Below are 16,242 nucleotides of genomic sequence, written 5' to 3'. Positions count from 1 at the left end.
CATAAAGAGCAGTGCTACACCCTTTTTTCACTTGTGCCTTTCAGGTGAACGACAGCCACTGACCGACAAGAACAAAACCGACCCGTGAAACTTGGGCAAAGGCCTCGATCCTGTGTATCAATCCGTGAAAAAAGATCTTTATCATAGCGTCGGAATAAACGAGGTGGGGTCAATATTTAATCAACTCACAGTTCGTGGTGCAAACTCACAGGTGCTCCCAGACGGCTGATACTAGTGCAGGTTCCAGAAGTCTTGTTATTCATTTTGTTGGCATTGAGAAAAATTCGAATATGATTCGCTGCTCCACGGTTATGTTCATTTAGGTGATCCGCTGGACCTGATCCTTATCATGTGGCACGTTTATTTTGCGCTTGTTCATGGGTCTACATACACTTGATTTCTGTCTCATCACGAGCGTAACGGATCATTAAGGGAGCACATGATCACTCGCCGCGTAAATTCTGTTGTGTTTAGACCGCCAAGACAAAAGTACTTTACCGCGAAAGTATAAGTTCAATTCTTTTAAATTCACTGTGCTCCAAATTGCTCGCCGATGTGTTCAAACAAAGGCCATGGATGGCGAAATCCACCGCGAGCAACTTCTTTGTCTGTGGATATGCTTTATTTTATCCCCAACGCTCAAGAAGTAAAGATTGTGAAGCAAAATTTAACCCCACACGTTTCGGGAGAGTATCTGACTCCAATAATGCATGCGGCAAACTTGTGCAGCTAACTGATAGCAGGAGTCCATCAAATCATCATTTGATGACTAATTTAGAATGTTGCTTGGACAACGCATGGCGGAAAAGTTGGCACACGAGTGATGATAGCACAGTCGAGAAATTGCGGTACAAAGACACATCTCCACTTGTATATGCGGGTCGTTTCAACGCGTTGTGGCTGATAACGCTGGCTGAGAGAGAGGAATTCATTGAGTCTTGTTCACATCCCGTTTTCGAGCACCAAAAGGGTGTGAGTAATCGGTGCAATAATTTTGTACCAAAGCCTAATGATCAAACGTTGTTGGGCAGATCTTGATCAGGAAAAACCGTTTGTTTGAAAATACAACCGGCAGTTGCACTAAGACCTGTCTCATACACCAGTAGATTGTGTGTACTAAAACGTTTGAAAACATCGGAAGAGTTCTGGAAAGACTTGGTAACACCATTGGTATGGTTGCGATAAACATGAAAGACTTCCGTGCGACGATGTTGCATAAATTGTCTGACGTTGCTCTCGCAACTTTAACCCCAGCTGATTATAAGACAGATTTTGTCGTGTTTCTAAACAGGTGTTTCAGTCATATTGAGATCGTGATGCCCGTCGCTGGTGAATCTCTATCTAAGGGCTTTGAGTCTTTGGCGAGCAACGAGATAATTTTACACCAAGCTCGGACAACCCGCCTTCCAAGGCGGAGCAATTTCATAGCGCCCATCCGTCAGTCTCAGCGAAGAGTCTACGACAGATAATGCCTGTTCATCAGCCTGCGACGAGGAGCGCTCGTATGGTGGTGGGTTTCTGAAGTCGATGTTGGTCGTGGCTTCTAACCATATATCCAGACGGCTTTCCACATGGCAGCTGAGCTAGTTGATTCGGGCCAACCTCTCGTTCGTATCATTTACTGGCCCAAAAAGGACCCATCCGAGTGGTGTTCGATTAGCGTAAGGCTCGTGTGGCCTGACCGTTCGGGCTTCCAGCACCCAATGTGCCACCGGTACATCCACCCCGACCAAAAGGGATATTGGTTGGCTTCCGGCAGTCTCGAACGGGATTCCTTTCAAGTGATCCCACTTAGACCACTGCTCTCTCGTTGGTAGGGTTTGAGTAATCTACGGGAGTTGATGAAAGGTCCATGCCTTGAGAGGTTGCGGCGTCTCGGTCGGCGGCGTTGTATCTATATCAAAACTGACCCGAGTAGCCGACACCTCATTCTGACTGTTGGGCGTGGCAACGCCCATGTTTGTGGCATTTTAAGGCGATATCCTCTTTCAGCATCGTGCAGTCTGAACAACTGTCAAGAAGAGCGTTGACTCTGTAAACTCCACGGGGGCCGCGAAGAGTTACAGGCAGTAGGCCGAGCGCCACGGTTGTCCGGTTACACGATCCGCTGGCACAGTTGACGCTGAGGTCTGAGCGGCATTCTTTTGGCACGTTAGCCCCGTCGACTTAGCTGAAGGCTGGGTGGGCGGACGGAGTAGTGGGTGATGTAGACCTCTGCAGTCATTAAGTCCGCAACATCGCCTCGAGCGACACTGTTTCGCGTTATGTTTTGGCTTGAGGCAAAGTTCACAAAGTACAGCTGAACGGACGAACGTTGCACGGGAATCAGCATCCAAGCGAACGAATTGCGAGCATTGATTGAGATAGTGCATTTTGCCACAGTGCACGCACGGATGGTACATGTCGGGCCATATGGTGCCGTCAAAAAGCTGCGGGGGTGTTCTGACCTACTGGTGCTCAGTTGGGAAACATTCGGTAAATAGGACTCTCTAGCTGATAACGAATCTGCCCGGTCTAGAGCATAATCAGTCAGGTCAACGAAACTGGGCTCCTGGTTCTTCTTGAGGTTTTTCGAGGCCCGATCGAACCATTGCGACTGGATAGCGGTCGGAAGACTGTTATTAATAGCACCTATGTTTGTTCTGGTGTTGAGCTCCGATGACTAATTCAGTTGGGAGAGTACTAATCAGCAGGCCTTCATTGTGTCATCTAGCTTGAGTAGTGAACTGGCGTCGCTCGGCCTGACAGGTGGTCCGGTTGTGATAAACGCAATGTATTTTCTTGCGATAACCGAGGGGTTGCCGAACCTGCGGCCCGACATCTTCCAGGCTTCTGAGTAGCCGTGTTCCGGCTCAAGTAGTGTACAGAGATCGATTGCCTCTCGTGCTTCACCTTCGCATGCATCGATCAAGTAGGCTACGCGGTTTGCGGGATCCGTACCGTATTGGGCGACCCCACTGGTGTAACCCATCAGAAACTTCCAGTAATTCAGAGGGTTACCGCTGACTTTTGGTCCCTTTCTCTGGGGCGTACCCTTACAGAGGTTAAACAGTTCCGGAAGATGTGGGTACGATGTGGACGTCATCTGTGGATTCTTTGGAGGCGTCACATGATAGTTGGGGGTGATGGCCTCCTCCTGGTTAAGTGGGTAGGATGGAGTTTAACAGAGTCTTGGAGTTCTATGGAGAAAAATGTTGGTAGCTCAGGCAGCGTAGATGGTGGTCGTTGGCTTGTTCGCTGAGCTGGGCAATTTGATTGAAAACGTTTCATCACCAATCGCGGTGACATCATCAGCCCGTAGTTGTGCGTAGCGGTGGGTTAGTGGTTGTGCGTTCAGTAGTGTTACGTGTGTGTTGATATACGTGCTGGTAGCCGGGGATGACCTTTGACCGCGATTAATTATTCTAACTAGTTATTAGTTAGTTATTCTAACTAATCGCGGTCAAAGGTCATCCCCGGCTACCGGCACGTATATCAACACACACGTAACACTACTGAACGCACAACCACTAACCCACCGCTACGCACAACTATGGACTGATGATGCCACCACGATTGGTGATGAAGCTTTTTCAATCAAATTGCCCAGCTCAGCGAACAAAGAAACGACCAGAATCTTGGATTCTTCTGTCTGTAGCGGTAGAAGAACACTGAAGGCTAGCCATTTGGAGACGGACTTTGGCCATCTTTATTTCCAGCCATGCAGCTCTGTTTTTCAGATCGATGGGAGATCTCGCTCGGGCGTGGGGGGGGGGGTAATCCAGTGGAGGAAGGTCGGCGGAATGTTCGTCAGACATGGCAAAACGTCGGTTGAGTTTGCGGTACTGATTAACTGCGAGAGCGTTGATAAACTGTGCGATGCTGATTAATTTTGTGATATCCGGACGGCTATGTATCTCACAGGACGATTGCGGCTATTAGATTATACGCAGTTCGTAGCCGGTAGTCAATAGGAGCAAACAGACGTGGGCAGCGGATCATATATTGGGGACTGATAGGAACTGGTTCTACAGACAAACGGATTAGTAAGCATCATGAATTAAGCAAACGTACAATCAACAATGACGCAATCAGCAAGAGTGGAAAATAGTCACTGATGAAGCAGGGATTTCTAAAGGTAACAACGAGGTAGTACCAAACGATGTACAAATATACATATAGGGGCAGTCTGACAGTGTGATTTGGCCGTAACGGCGCAGGAGTCAGTACGTTCGGGATGTGAGGGACTGTCTTTCGGTCGGCGATGACGCGGCTGCTCGTGTCACGTGACAGGTCAGGCTGCGCGGTTTCGTCCGTTTGAAACAAATCTCAGCAAAGACTATCTGGCAGGTGCGGTACATGTGTAATACAAAATAATCGGCGGTAGCGCGTTCGCCTGCCGTCCGGAGACTCTGGGTTCGATATCCGGTTGGTCCGCTTTCCGTCGAAGTGGGCGCTCAAAAATAGGTGCAATCGAGACGAACTTGCAGGCAATGACAGACTGGCAACAAAATATTGATATCAGTTTCTGAGGGGTAAGCAGATTTTAAGTAGGAACGAAAGAGGGAGAAAACGAGCAGCAAGGAAACGAAACGGTGTCATAATAAGCAGGTATAAGTCATGTTACTCATGAGTAGTAAGAAAACAAGGAAAGTTACCCTTGTTCGCCGTTGACTCACACGGGAAGCAACAATGCACTACTTAAGTCCACCATACCACGGGCAAACGTGACGCTACATAAGGACGCCCATCGATGCCGTGATAGCGCAACCGAAAACGTAAAGGCTACTAAAGTAACCGTGTTACGGTTGTGGTTGACGGCGAAATTCTGCTGCAATACTTTCCAGTTAATATGCGGCTTTCTGCAAATCGAGATGCACATAACCACCCGCGTTACTACGTTAGATTTTATTGCTCAGATTTTAAACCAAGCGGCTTTCTCTCGTATCCGTCCATGATTAACTTGATCTAAAGCAGCATGCGCGCGTAATTTACCCTATCCATCGGAGAGCTTCTAGGTGGGACAATAGGTTTACTTGCGGGACCCTTGCTGTCATTCTGTAGACGTAGCCATTGAATAGCAAAACTATATGTGAGCTTCCCCGACCTGTTTTGCGCTTGAAAGCTGTTACGCTTCAAGACAACTTCTGTGACTTACAGATATCATTAACGGGTCAGTCTGAAGTGTGTACATATCACGTTCAAAATGCTACCTGGGCAGTTTTCACGTAGATTGGTTGGTGACGAGCCAACCAGACCTAAAATTAGGCAAGACTCGCAGAAGGAAGGTAAAAGTGTTTATAATTTTGTCCTCTGCGGAAACGTAGTGAAGGCAGTACACACAAAAACTTACTGGTAGGTGTGCAAATAATGTTCGTAGTGCTGCCGGATTTGCTTAACACGTGCCTGATTAGTTGCGACGAATTTCACGATTGACCACGGAAAGCCCCATATGCCATTATCTTTGAAATAAAACAAAAAAGGAGTCTCGTGTAAAACAGAACTAGATTTTTTGTGTCAGCCGAGAGGCTTTTCGGATGAACGGCGGATGACCGAAATTCCAACAGGTTATCATTAACAGGTGAATTGTACGTGAAATTTAATGAGCTCGTTAACAAAAGTTCACAGTCTTTGCCATACTCCAGTATTCGTTCCTTAATTTGATTTGGTGGTCCAATAACAAACAACTTTGTTTTTACACTGAAATTATCAGGAAGGTCAGGTTCATGAAAGCAACCACTGAATGCCCGAAATCTATCGAGACTCTCAGCTCCGCTAGATGTTCACCAGACAAACAACACCCCCTCAATATGCAGCGCGTCACAGCCAGACCATGAGCTTCAGCATTTGACCGAGTTCAGACAATGTCCCTCCAATTAATAGCTTGAGACCGTTTTACGTTCGCACTTGCATCCACTCACGCTCTCGCACCCGCTTTGTTAAAATATAGCTGCTGTGTTCCCTTCCGTGGGTTTTTTCTCTCCGACACTAGGCACTGGAGCGGGTCAGCAGATAACTCAGGTTGGCGAATCAGCAGATATAACGGAAATGGAGGTCCATTTTTTTGCAAAGCGTGGCAAAACTAAAGACGTAGTCGGCATTTCTGTTCTCGTTTCATGGTGTCGCATAATATACCAGCCATGAAGTCATCAGAAACGAGTCTACGAACGGAAACCAAAGAGTAAATAATAAATTGGAATATTTGCTTTCCGATTGTGTACACCAAAACAAACATCAGAAAAACGGTAGCAGACAACACACTTGCTATGAGACAAGCTTAGTAGGACCAAGACACACGTTGTGGATCAAAGCTTCAAAGGTAACCACAGTATTTACTCAAACAATGGAGCCGTTAGAACAATGATGAACGCGCAAGTTGTCCTGCCAACAGTAGGGATATGGGTATCTCTGCGTCCTGAACGATCTAAATAGTAAAGGTCACTAGCTGACTGGCTTATGTATTTCGCGGGGCATTCTGCACAGGGAATTTTGTAAACGCAGCTTGCACGTTTTTAAGTTTGATAGGGTTCTCATTCCTCTCAAGGTTTCGCTGTAACCGCTCTTAAATTCGGATATATGTTTTGGTATCCCAACTCCGAAAAAACTTTCGTCGGTCGTCTGAAGTGCCAGCTGCATAGGGTATTCCCACCGTGAGCATCGGGTCCCCGTGTTCCTGTCTGATGTTCAGCCACTGAAGCGCACCCTAAATTTGCAGAGGGCGCAATGTGACCTAAGGTAGCTGTTTCTTCCATGTCGTTAGGGCGTCCGAAATAGATTTATCAGTGGTTATACTCAAGGAGCACAATTTTTCGACTATGGTGTTATATTTCGAAGGTCGGGTATTTCGCCGTATCAGAACTGGCTCTGGAAAAAACAACCACTGCGGCAGTGAAATACCGATTTTGGATTTTCGATTGTGATGAAACATTTCCTCGTGTGGGATGGGACCAGCGAAGGTGAACAACAAGGATCGAATCGAATGGATATAGTCCCGCAAAACGGCGTCCTAGTGACCGATTTAAAGGCATTTTAATCGTACTGTCGTGACCCGATGAACGGTCGTGAAACTCTGTACCGGTCACCTGGATTCCTGCTCCACCCAATATGGCATATCGAAAGGCATGGAGGCATCAGTCAGTCGCTTGACGAAGTCCGCCTTCCCTCTGCTTTGAAGGAAGCGATTGTTACGCCAATCTACAAAACTGATGACCGACTATCGCCTGGCAGCTATAGGCCTATAAGCCTCACTAGCGTGCCGTGCAAGGTGATGGAACGCATTCTGAAGCGAGCCATCCTAGATCACCTTACTTCCAGCAATCTGATATCTCCAGCTCAACACGGATTTCTCCCAAACCGTTCTTGCGTGACAAACATGCTCGTGTTTATGGACAGCTTAACCCAAGCCAAGGATGAAGGACTCATATCGGATGCCATATTTTTCGACTTCTCAAAAGCATTTGATAGGGTTCCACACGTCCCGCTGCTCCACAAACTCGAGTCTTACGGGATTCAAGGGAAAATCCTTCGCTGGATCAAGGCGTTCCTATCAGACAGGTCATTCCGAGTGAGAATAGGCTCAACCTATTCCTCTCCAGCGCAGGTCTCCATTGGAGTTCCTCAAGGCTCCGTCTTGGGACCACTCGTGTTTCTGATCTAAGTCAATGACCTTACTGGCACCTTCCTCTGAGTGATGAAAAGTGCGTCCATATGTCGTTTGCAGGGGATTCAGCGAATGCCTTTGATATGCATGGTGAAAAGGGACCAGAAAACATCATGAGGATAGATGCCAAAAATGATTTGGGCATCTGGGTCTCCTCAAACTTGTCCTTCTCACTGCACCACGAGAAATCGGCCCAAAAGACATTCGCCATTTTACGGATGATCCGACGCACCTTCTCCCGTATTACTCGTATGGACTTCCAAATACTCTATGGGGCCTACGTCAGACCGCTCCTGGAGTACGCTAACCAAGTTGTCTACTCAGGACGCACGAAAGACGTCAGCCTTATTGAGCGTGTCCAGCGAGCCACCACGAGAATGGTTGCCGGTCTCAAATCCGCGGACTACGAAACGCGTCTCGCGATGCTTGATCCCTTTTCCCTGGAGTACCGTCGCCTCCAGGGGGACCTAATTCTTACCTATGGCCTGTTTGAACAAAGCTTAGCAAACAGGTTATTTACTGTTGACCCAGCAAACACACGGCAGGAACATAGCAAGAAAATTTTCAATATCAGAGCACATGCATTCATTAGACAGAATTTCTTCTCATTTCGAGTACTAGGTGCGTGGAATGACCCTCCTCCAGCGGATGTTCACGCTCCTTCTAGAACCCAGTTTAAAGCAATATTAGACATTTATTCATGCGAATCCTCGCGCTGTTAAGCATACTGCCCTGCATTGAGAACATAAAGAGCAGTGTTAGACCCTTTTTTCGCTTGTGCCTTTCAGGTGAACGACAGCCACTGACCGACAAGAACAAAAGCGACCCGGGAAACTTGGGCAAAAGCCTCGATCCTGTGTATCAATCCGTGAATCCGTGAATCAGACAACCCTTTAGGGAGACGAAGGAAAATTATTACTACCGTATTTAGAGGGTAATCACAAAATGTTCCACGTAGCCGTGCTAGAACCTCTGTGAGGGAGCGAGAAGCGTAGATTTAGAAACGGCGATCCAGATTGGCTGGCATTCCGATCAATCAGGTCATGCTTTGATTTGGTCATAGCCCACAGTCGACACATCCGTGCAATAGGCGTGCTGTTCGGTTATCTGGGGCGACGGTCCTCAGGACACGTACTGAAGGCATAATAGCTTTCCACAAACCTCCATTTGATCGTTCCACATGGCCGTTTTCCCTTGGGTTGTATGCAGTGGTCCGACTTGTGGGAGCGCCTAGTCTCATCCGAAGTGGATGATTAACCGCGGTTCGAATGCACGAAACTAGGTGGGCCAAATGTAGCAATGAATGGTACATGACATGGGGCCGCCGTTGACAAACGTATCTTGATACGGATAGATGGATGGAAATACCCGTCTACGACCGTCAGTAGACATTTATTTCGAGTGGTCTAAGGGAGTGGTCCTTTGAAGCTTGGAGGTTCAATCGTTTGCATGGCTTCAATGCGCGTACCACCGGTTGACTTGAACAAACGTGGTTTTAACTCTGCACACACATGACACTGATTAATAATGAGTCGGATATCCTTTAAGGAGAGTGGGGAGTTCCTGGCACGACCGGTATGAATTCACCATCGTTGACTTTTTCTCGTTCTTTTATTCTCACTTTTTGCTGTGTGGAATACGTGAACACAAGGGACTGCTAATCAGCTACAATCTTGAAATTTGTCTCAAGTAGGTTATGTTTCCCTCAGCACTGCTTCGACCATTGTACACGCTTCTTCCACAATAGCAGAGTGATGGTTTTCGCTGACAGACTATGCGTGAGAAGAATACGACTCGTATACTATCTTGCTTAAGTGCACGGGGAATTGCAACATCGGATAGATCAGTTTCAGCTACCATAGTAATTATCGGATTGACCACAGCTGCATCCATCAAATTTTATTTAAGACTTCCATAAATTTTTGTGACACCCTGGGAATGGAAAGGTCGTATTGTGAGTTATTTGGTCTATTTTATTAGAGAAACGGCTCATTCAACGAGAATAATATGTGAACGGGTCCACTCCACGTTACTGAGACCTCATGTTCTTCGGAAGTGACAGCTCTTGCAAGATTCTGAAATGTTCCGGGTCCGGTCTGATGATGTCTTTCATCAGAGGAGTCTGAGTTTACCGGTGGAAATTTCGGATTTATCGTGATTTAACTGAAAGCCATAATTTTTTATAGTGCAAAAAACGCTGGAGATTTGGATCGTGTTCCTATTGATCCTTTCCACGTGTGGTGACACTATTTACAGGCAGTTGTCCCATTAAGTTTTTCAGTGCTTATTGTGTCATCCATAACCCTTTGGGAGCATGCTACTCCATTCTTTACTCCGAACTGTATTTGGCGAAATTGATAAAGATTTTTATAAGCCTGAAAGGCTGTGTAGATTCTATCACTTTCCTTAATGGATATTTGATGATCACACTTTCAAAAGATTTTTATAAGCCTGAAAGGCTGTGTAGATTCTATCACTTTCCTTAATGGATATTTGATGATACACACTTTCAAAGTTACACATGCTGAAGTGCCGAGATGTGTACATGTGACGCCTACAGAATTCCTCACACAAGATCGGTCAATGAGTAGGGGTCTGATTAACGTAGCCTCTTGGTTTTCTAGGTTGAGGTTTGCAGCACATGGCTGTCTGCTCCCTAAAAATGTAGATTTTTCTGACGGTCTCACCCCGGCCCCCGCTGTCTTGCCTTTAAAGCTTTAAGCCAAAGGCTTTGGTTGAATACCTTATTCGTCTCTGAGTCCAGGCCTAGGCGTTCTGGCAGTACCCTAGTCCATGTTCGACCATAAGTCTCGCTTCATACCACTTCAGCGGTCCCGTGATGCCATCAACCGGGTCACCTTACTTGTTGCATACAGCGAGAGGAGTAGGTGAAACAGACTACTGCTGACGCCTCCCTTCTTGGTCTCTCACATATTCGTCCTTTTTTTACTCACCGTCCCGTTGCCAGCAGCATCCTCACGTACCCATTCTTACGGCTGACGAACACTCAGCCCATTACCGTTAGCTACAATATCGACACTTGACTCGGCCGTAGACGCTTTGAAATCAGTCTTCAGCTCAGTCCACTAGATAGCCTTCAAAGTTCGCAATCTAAAATGTGCTGGAGAATGGACTGCCCTTGTTTGTATACTAAACACGTTTTCCATCAGTGTGTGCTGAAGTAAGGTTTCAATACACAAATGAGGTTGTTCGACTGACCTCTTTATCTGCTTTCTATAGCCTCCTGTTGAGCAATTATGGTGGTCTGGGAACCGCGGTGACCGGTTCTGCCACAATTGGTATTACTTGAAACCATCGAGCTGAACGGTCACTACTTGAAGTGTTCAGCTGTAACGCCTAACTGCCAAGCCACCCGAAGGAAGTACGAGGGCTAAGCCACTATCAGGTCGCTTACGCCTAAGCAGGGGCAGTCGAGACTCCGGGGTTAAACTCGAACCACGGACCTTCCGGTTGCACCCTAGCCACTAAATTATCTCTGCTTGAATGATTGCCCGTTGACTGGTTCTTTTGGCAACGTCTGTGAGTATCGCCGCATGTTCGCTGTATTCGTTCACGCCCCCAACAATTTGCAGCTGTGATGCTTTCAAAGGTAGTTTTTGCAAAGCTCTTGGCACTTTGGTACGGCAGGCTGAGAGCTTTGATGCTGTGGTTGCCGGTGGTATGAATGTGCAAATTGGTAGGGTTCTGAGAGTTCCAAGGACTTTCTGCTGGCTAAGTGATCCATAAGATGCTCGCCATCCATATTTAATGAACGTATGTCAGGCTAGTCAACGCTAATGAGTTCGTCACTCCCAATCCGGATGTAGGGAAAACTGGGTACTTCAAACAGATGAAAACACGTCGCCAATCTAGGCCTAACCGAACAATTTAAGAAGCAGTGCGAAAAGAGCTATAGTGAAAGTCTCACGGGGAATTCTTCACCTGGCGTGTTGCGGCTCATTAACAAGCCGATGGTTTTGGTTATTTTTTCATTGCAAGCCACGTTTGTGCGACAACGTTGAGTAGATTGAGGACAGTAATGCTGACGCGTGCGGCTGGTGAGTTGTTGAGAATCAGAGACACAACATGAAAATTTCCCTTCAGCTTCAGGGAGGGTTTCACTTGTTGCAACTCGCAGGCCTCATTGTTATTTATTGAAGAAACTCTGACTAGATGTTGCTCCCGGCTATACTGTGTAGACAACTGCTATCCTCGAATCCTCTTTCTTCCCTGATATGGAGTTGCCGCAACAAAGCATGGTAAACATTGAGGTGGCTTCTGTTGGGCGCCGGATAGCTTAAATTGGTGCGTCGTACAAAGACCGGTAAATTCTCCCTTGATGACGGCTTGTGCACTGGATATCCACTGTCATCATCATTATCATTGTCAGCTGTAAGAACCGAGCGCTTGTCCTACAGTGGTTGTAGCTGCCACAGTTTCCTTCACCGATGATTCGGAGAGGTGGGGTAGGTAGCTGCGCGTTGGAGGCGGGATCGTAAAAATCGCACTTCAGTGGACTGTTAAGCCGGAGGACTTGGGAAGGGAGTTGTATATTGAGGCCAATAGCTTGGATGCACGAGCGCCGTTAAGGGCGCGACTGGGCCATGTCTGACAATGCCTCTAACCATTGATGTGGCCCGGTCACCATCGGTCCCCATCCAGAAAGACGGCAATGACCATCGCAGCTGAGTTTGCTGGCAATGGCTTTTATACATCGCTTCCATGTTATTGTTTGACCGCCTCCGGGTCTCTTATACCCTCCACGTGGTTGTGCGAAAAGAGCCCTTCGAGGAATTTGGTCGACTGGCATACGGAGCACGTGGCCAAGCCAGCGCAACCTATGCAGTGTGATCAGTTCATCTATCGAGAGTGAGTTATTTCCCCCGAATACCATTCGACGTACTTCAGCATTGTTGATCCGGTGTTCCCACCAGATTCGGGCAATCTTGCGAAGAAATCGATGGTAAAACACTGAAAGTCTTCTGACTTCGTCAGTTCATAACGGCCAGGTTTCTGACCGTATAGTAATATGAAGTGCACCGCAGTATTGCAAACGCGATCCTTGACGGACAAGCTGACGTCACGTCTACGCTACAGATGACCCAGGTTCACAAAAGCTGCTCTGGCCTTCCCGATCGGATGGGAATATCATCTTTCGCGAGACCACCGGGACTGATACAGCTGCCTAGGTAAACAAATTTGTCTACTACCTCAATCGGTTCATCCGCAAGCATGAGACTAGGGTTCAAGCCCACCTAGTCTTGTAGTACCACTTTACACTGCAGGTGTGAAGTGCATGACAAACCGTGTGGTGGAATTATTTAGATTATTTAACATTGTTTGCATTTCCACGGCGTCAGATACAAGAAGAGCTATGTCGTCTGCGTACTCGATATCTGTGAGCAGATGCCCCGGGAGCACTTTGACCCCACGGGCATTAGAGGCTGGTAGTGAGTCTCCCATGACCGTATCAGTGACGAAGTTGAAGAGGAATGGTGAAAGAGGACAGCCGAGTCTGACACCACTTCTTATGGTGAACTCAGGTGAGAGCTTCCCGTAGGCCTTTACGGGGCCGCGTGAGTGGGCGTACAAAGTCTTAAGGAGGGTCGAGAATTTATGGGGGAGACATTTGCTCCACAGACACTGCCACAGTGCCTGACGACCCACAGAACCAAAGGCAACTTTCAGATCGAGAAACGCAACCATTTTTGGTTGCTGAAAACAGCGTTGCTGTTCCGATATCTGTCGGAGGGTGAAGATATGGTCGATGCAACCTCTTGCAGGACGGAACCAAGCTTGGTTTTCACGGATGTGTCTTTCCCTGTGTTCAGGCAACCTTCGAAAGATTACGCCAGAGAGCACCTTCGATGCCACAGCTAACAGGCTGATGGCACGATGGTTTTCACACAGCGTCCGCGTGCCCTTTTTGAAGATGGGGATAACCGTCGACATGTTCCATTCTGCAGGTACCTTCTCTTCGTCCTATATGGTACCAATAGGCTTTGTCAGATGGGTCACCGGGAATTTTCCCCCTTCTTTAGAGAGGACTGGATACAGACCGTCCGGTGCTGGTGCCTTCTCACGTTCTAGTAGGGCTATTTCGTACCTCATTTCTACCTCCGAAGGGCGATCAAGGTTTACGTTCTGTTCGCCGGTGTTCATTATCTCCACAGACTGTGTTGCAGGAAGCCAGCTGAACTGTTCTTCAAAGTTTTTGGGGCCCCCTTTCCAGTAGACGTTTTTGAGAGTGGGTTAATGAGCCATGTTGTTCACTTATAGTTTCGCTGACCATTGCTTTCCTAGGGTCAGTCGATTGTATCAGTTGATATAAAACACGGCTGTTTCTCGTAGCAAAGGTCTTCTCCATCTCTCGGGCTTTCGATGTCCACCGTAGCTCTCGGTCTTTGACTGGACTCTTCACTATTTGGTGTTTGGGAGATTCGAGTGCGCTGTCGAACTCATTGCCTGCTGGTATAGCTTTTCTGGCATCAACCATGGATAGCGATCTCGATGAAGTCCGGTGGAGAAGTTGGACGGACAGCACTGAACGCCGCCACGCTTCATCCACATGCTCACTGCCAGTGCATTATTGTTTTCCTGTGGGGATTGGACTAGCTCAAATCGGCACTGTTGAGCTCTGGTGGTTCTTCAAAGATAGTGAATTGGCATGCTGCTTGCTAATTTGTGAGGCCCTGAAGAGAAGCGAACTGTCAGGCTTGCACGCACCATGGCGTGATCGGAATGATGTGGTGTGCCCCAGAAGGAACGGCAGTCTTGAATTGTGGCTATCTACCGGTGGCTGATGGCCATATGGTCCAACTGTGTCCACGGTTGATTTGCAGTAGGTGGCCACCGAATCACGCGATGCGAACGTTTAAAGTTCGTACCTGCCAGAAGCGGTTCCCGATCAGCACACAACTGGGGGAGTCGATCTCCGTTGTCTGTGCGGCCGGCATCGAATCCGAATCGAGCGCCCAGATTTGATTCCAAAGCGTTCAGACGCCTCACTTGAGCATTCATATTGCCTGATAGGATCACAATGTCAGTGCTTTTTGCCTGACGGATGAGCCCGGATAGCTGTCGATAGAAAGTATCCTTCTCCGCATCAGAACTGCAGTTTGTTGGGGCATAAGGCGACGCGACAAACAGGCACCACTTTTACTGCCGAGGAGCGTTGAGCTTGACTGAGCAGGGATGACCGGACGGCGCAAAGACGAGTGTTCACTGGGATGGAATCCAGCAAAGCGCGTTCAGTTCTTGGTCTGAGTGCAACTCCCACGCCATATATTCCACAAGTCATCGCCTCTGGGTCACCGGACACGGAGGGAGAAATGTGAAAGAGCTGAGTTCATCCATGGCGTTCTAAGATGCATAATCACGCTTGGATCTTGCATGTGTCCTTCGGAGACACAGTATACATCAGTTTTTAGGGAGTATAAGGTTTCAGCAAGCATTGCCTGTTTGCCGATTTGACATAGAGTATGGACGTTTAAAGCTCCTATACAGAAAGGCTCTCGTGGATTTCGAAGGGTATTATTTGGTTTACTGTAAATAGACAGTGAGGAGCATAAGGCCCTTCGGTCAGACAACTGGCAGTCGAGTGACGCTATAACGTTTGTTTGTGTGCTGGGAAGGGGTTGGGGAGCGATATCGGTGGACACCGAACTGCTCGGGCAAATGATACTTCCCGGTTGTCCAGGCCGAGGAAGGGTGTTTGGTTGAGGTACCCCACCTTGATCCTTTGACTTAGAAATCTGACCCAGAAGGCAGTTGGAGGACGTAGGGTTTTGTTTGGGGACCCTTCCCGGAGCCGATGACTCAACAGTCTGGCCTGCTCATCTGCAGGGTTTGGCCTGACCCGAGGGCGCAGGGAGTAGTGCATTACTGTCTCATTCCTGATGCGGCTGCACACAATGGGTGCCTTTTGAGCAGCACCGGACTCTTTGGTTTTAAAAGTATTTCGACCGTATTGAATAATGCGCCGGCGGTTACGGTCAACTGTTGGGAGATCAGAGTGTGCGGTTTTTGGAGCTGATGTTTTCTAACCTGTGCTTTTTCGGGGGATCCCCGGAGGATCATTTCAGTGCAGAAGCCCGATCATCACTTCAGTGTGGCAGCTTAAGGTCGGGAAATGGTCCAGATGTAACACCCTCTCGGTGCCTGGCTGCCATGCAACCCGAAGGAAGCACGAGGGCTGGGATACTGCGAGGTTTCCAAAAGCTAGGCAGGGGACGTCGAGAGTTATAGGTCGAATTCGAACCACGGACTTCGCGGTCAGTATCTTCACGCTGTCGGAGTAAATGGCAGCACGGATGTGAGCATCGGGCACTTCGTAGAGCGGCTGTGTCCACGAGCTCTGCTGGCATGGCACAAGCCTATCACTTACGATATCCGAGTGAACTCCGCGAGCTTAGAATATTATTTTCAAAATGTTATGGTTGGGTTGCAGCTTCAATGAATGCAGTTTAACCTCTCATAGGCTTTTGTAATGTACTACTCATAAGGTTGCTGAAAATCCATCGACAGCCCACGACCGGTTTCGCCCTTCTTGGGGCTCATCAGGTAGGCGCAGTCCCCGGGTTTCCGTCAACCTTATGTTCTAC

General features: G+C 47.9%; 1 protein-coding gene across 1 annotated transcript in view; it reads right to left on the bottom strand.

Moving 5' to 3' along the window:
• The window catches only part of T265_11994 (hypothetical protein), a gene marked incomplete at both ends in the record, with an annotated part of 19,205 nt that extends 16,833 nt beyond the window's left edge, over window positions 1-2,372 (bottom strand). Inside the window, one exon of the mRNA XM_009178866.1 lies at window positions 2,065-2,372. Coding sequence (XP_009177130.1) covers window positions 2,065-2,372 — 308 coding nt within the window. The remainder of the gene's footprint in view (window positions 1-2,064) is intronic.
• Window positions 2,373-16,242: the final 13,870 nt, after the last annotated feature.

Source organism: Opisthorchis viverrini (genome assembly GCF_000715545.1).
Source record: "Opisthorchis viverrini unplaced genomic scaffold opera_v5_690, whole genome shotgun sequence".
Lineage (NCBI taxonomy): Eukaryota > Metazoa > Platyhelminthes > Trematoda > Opisthorchiida > Opisthorchiidae > Opisthorchis > Opisthorchis viverrini.
The sequence above is the reverse complement of the archived record's forward strand: the minus strand, read 5'-3'. Positions and strand labels throughout refer to the sequence as shown.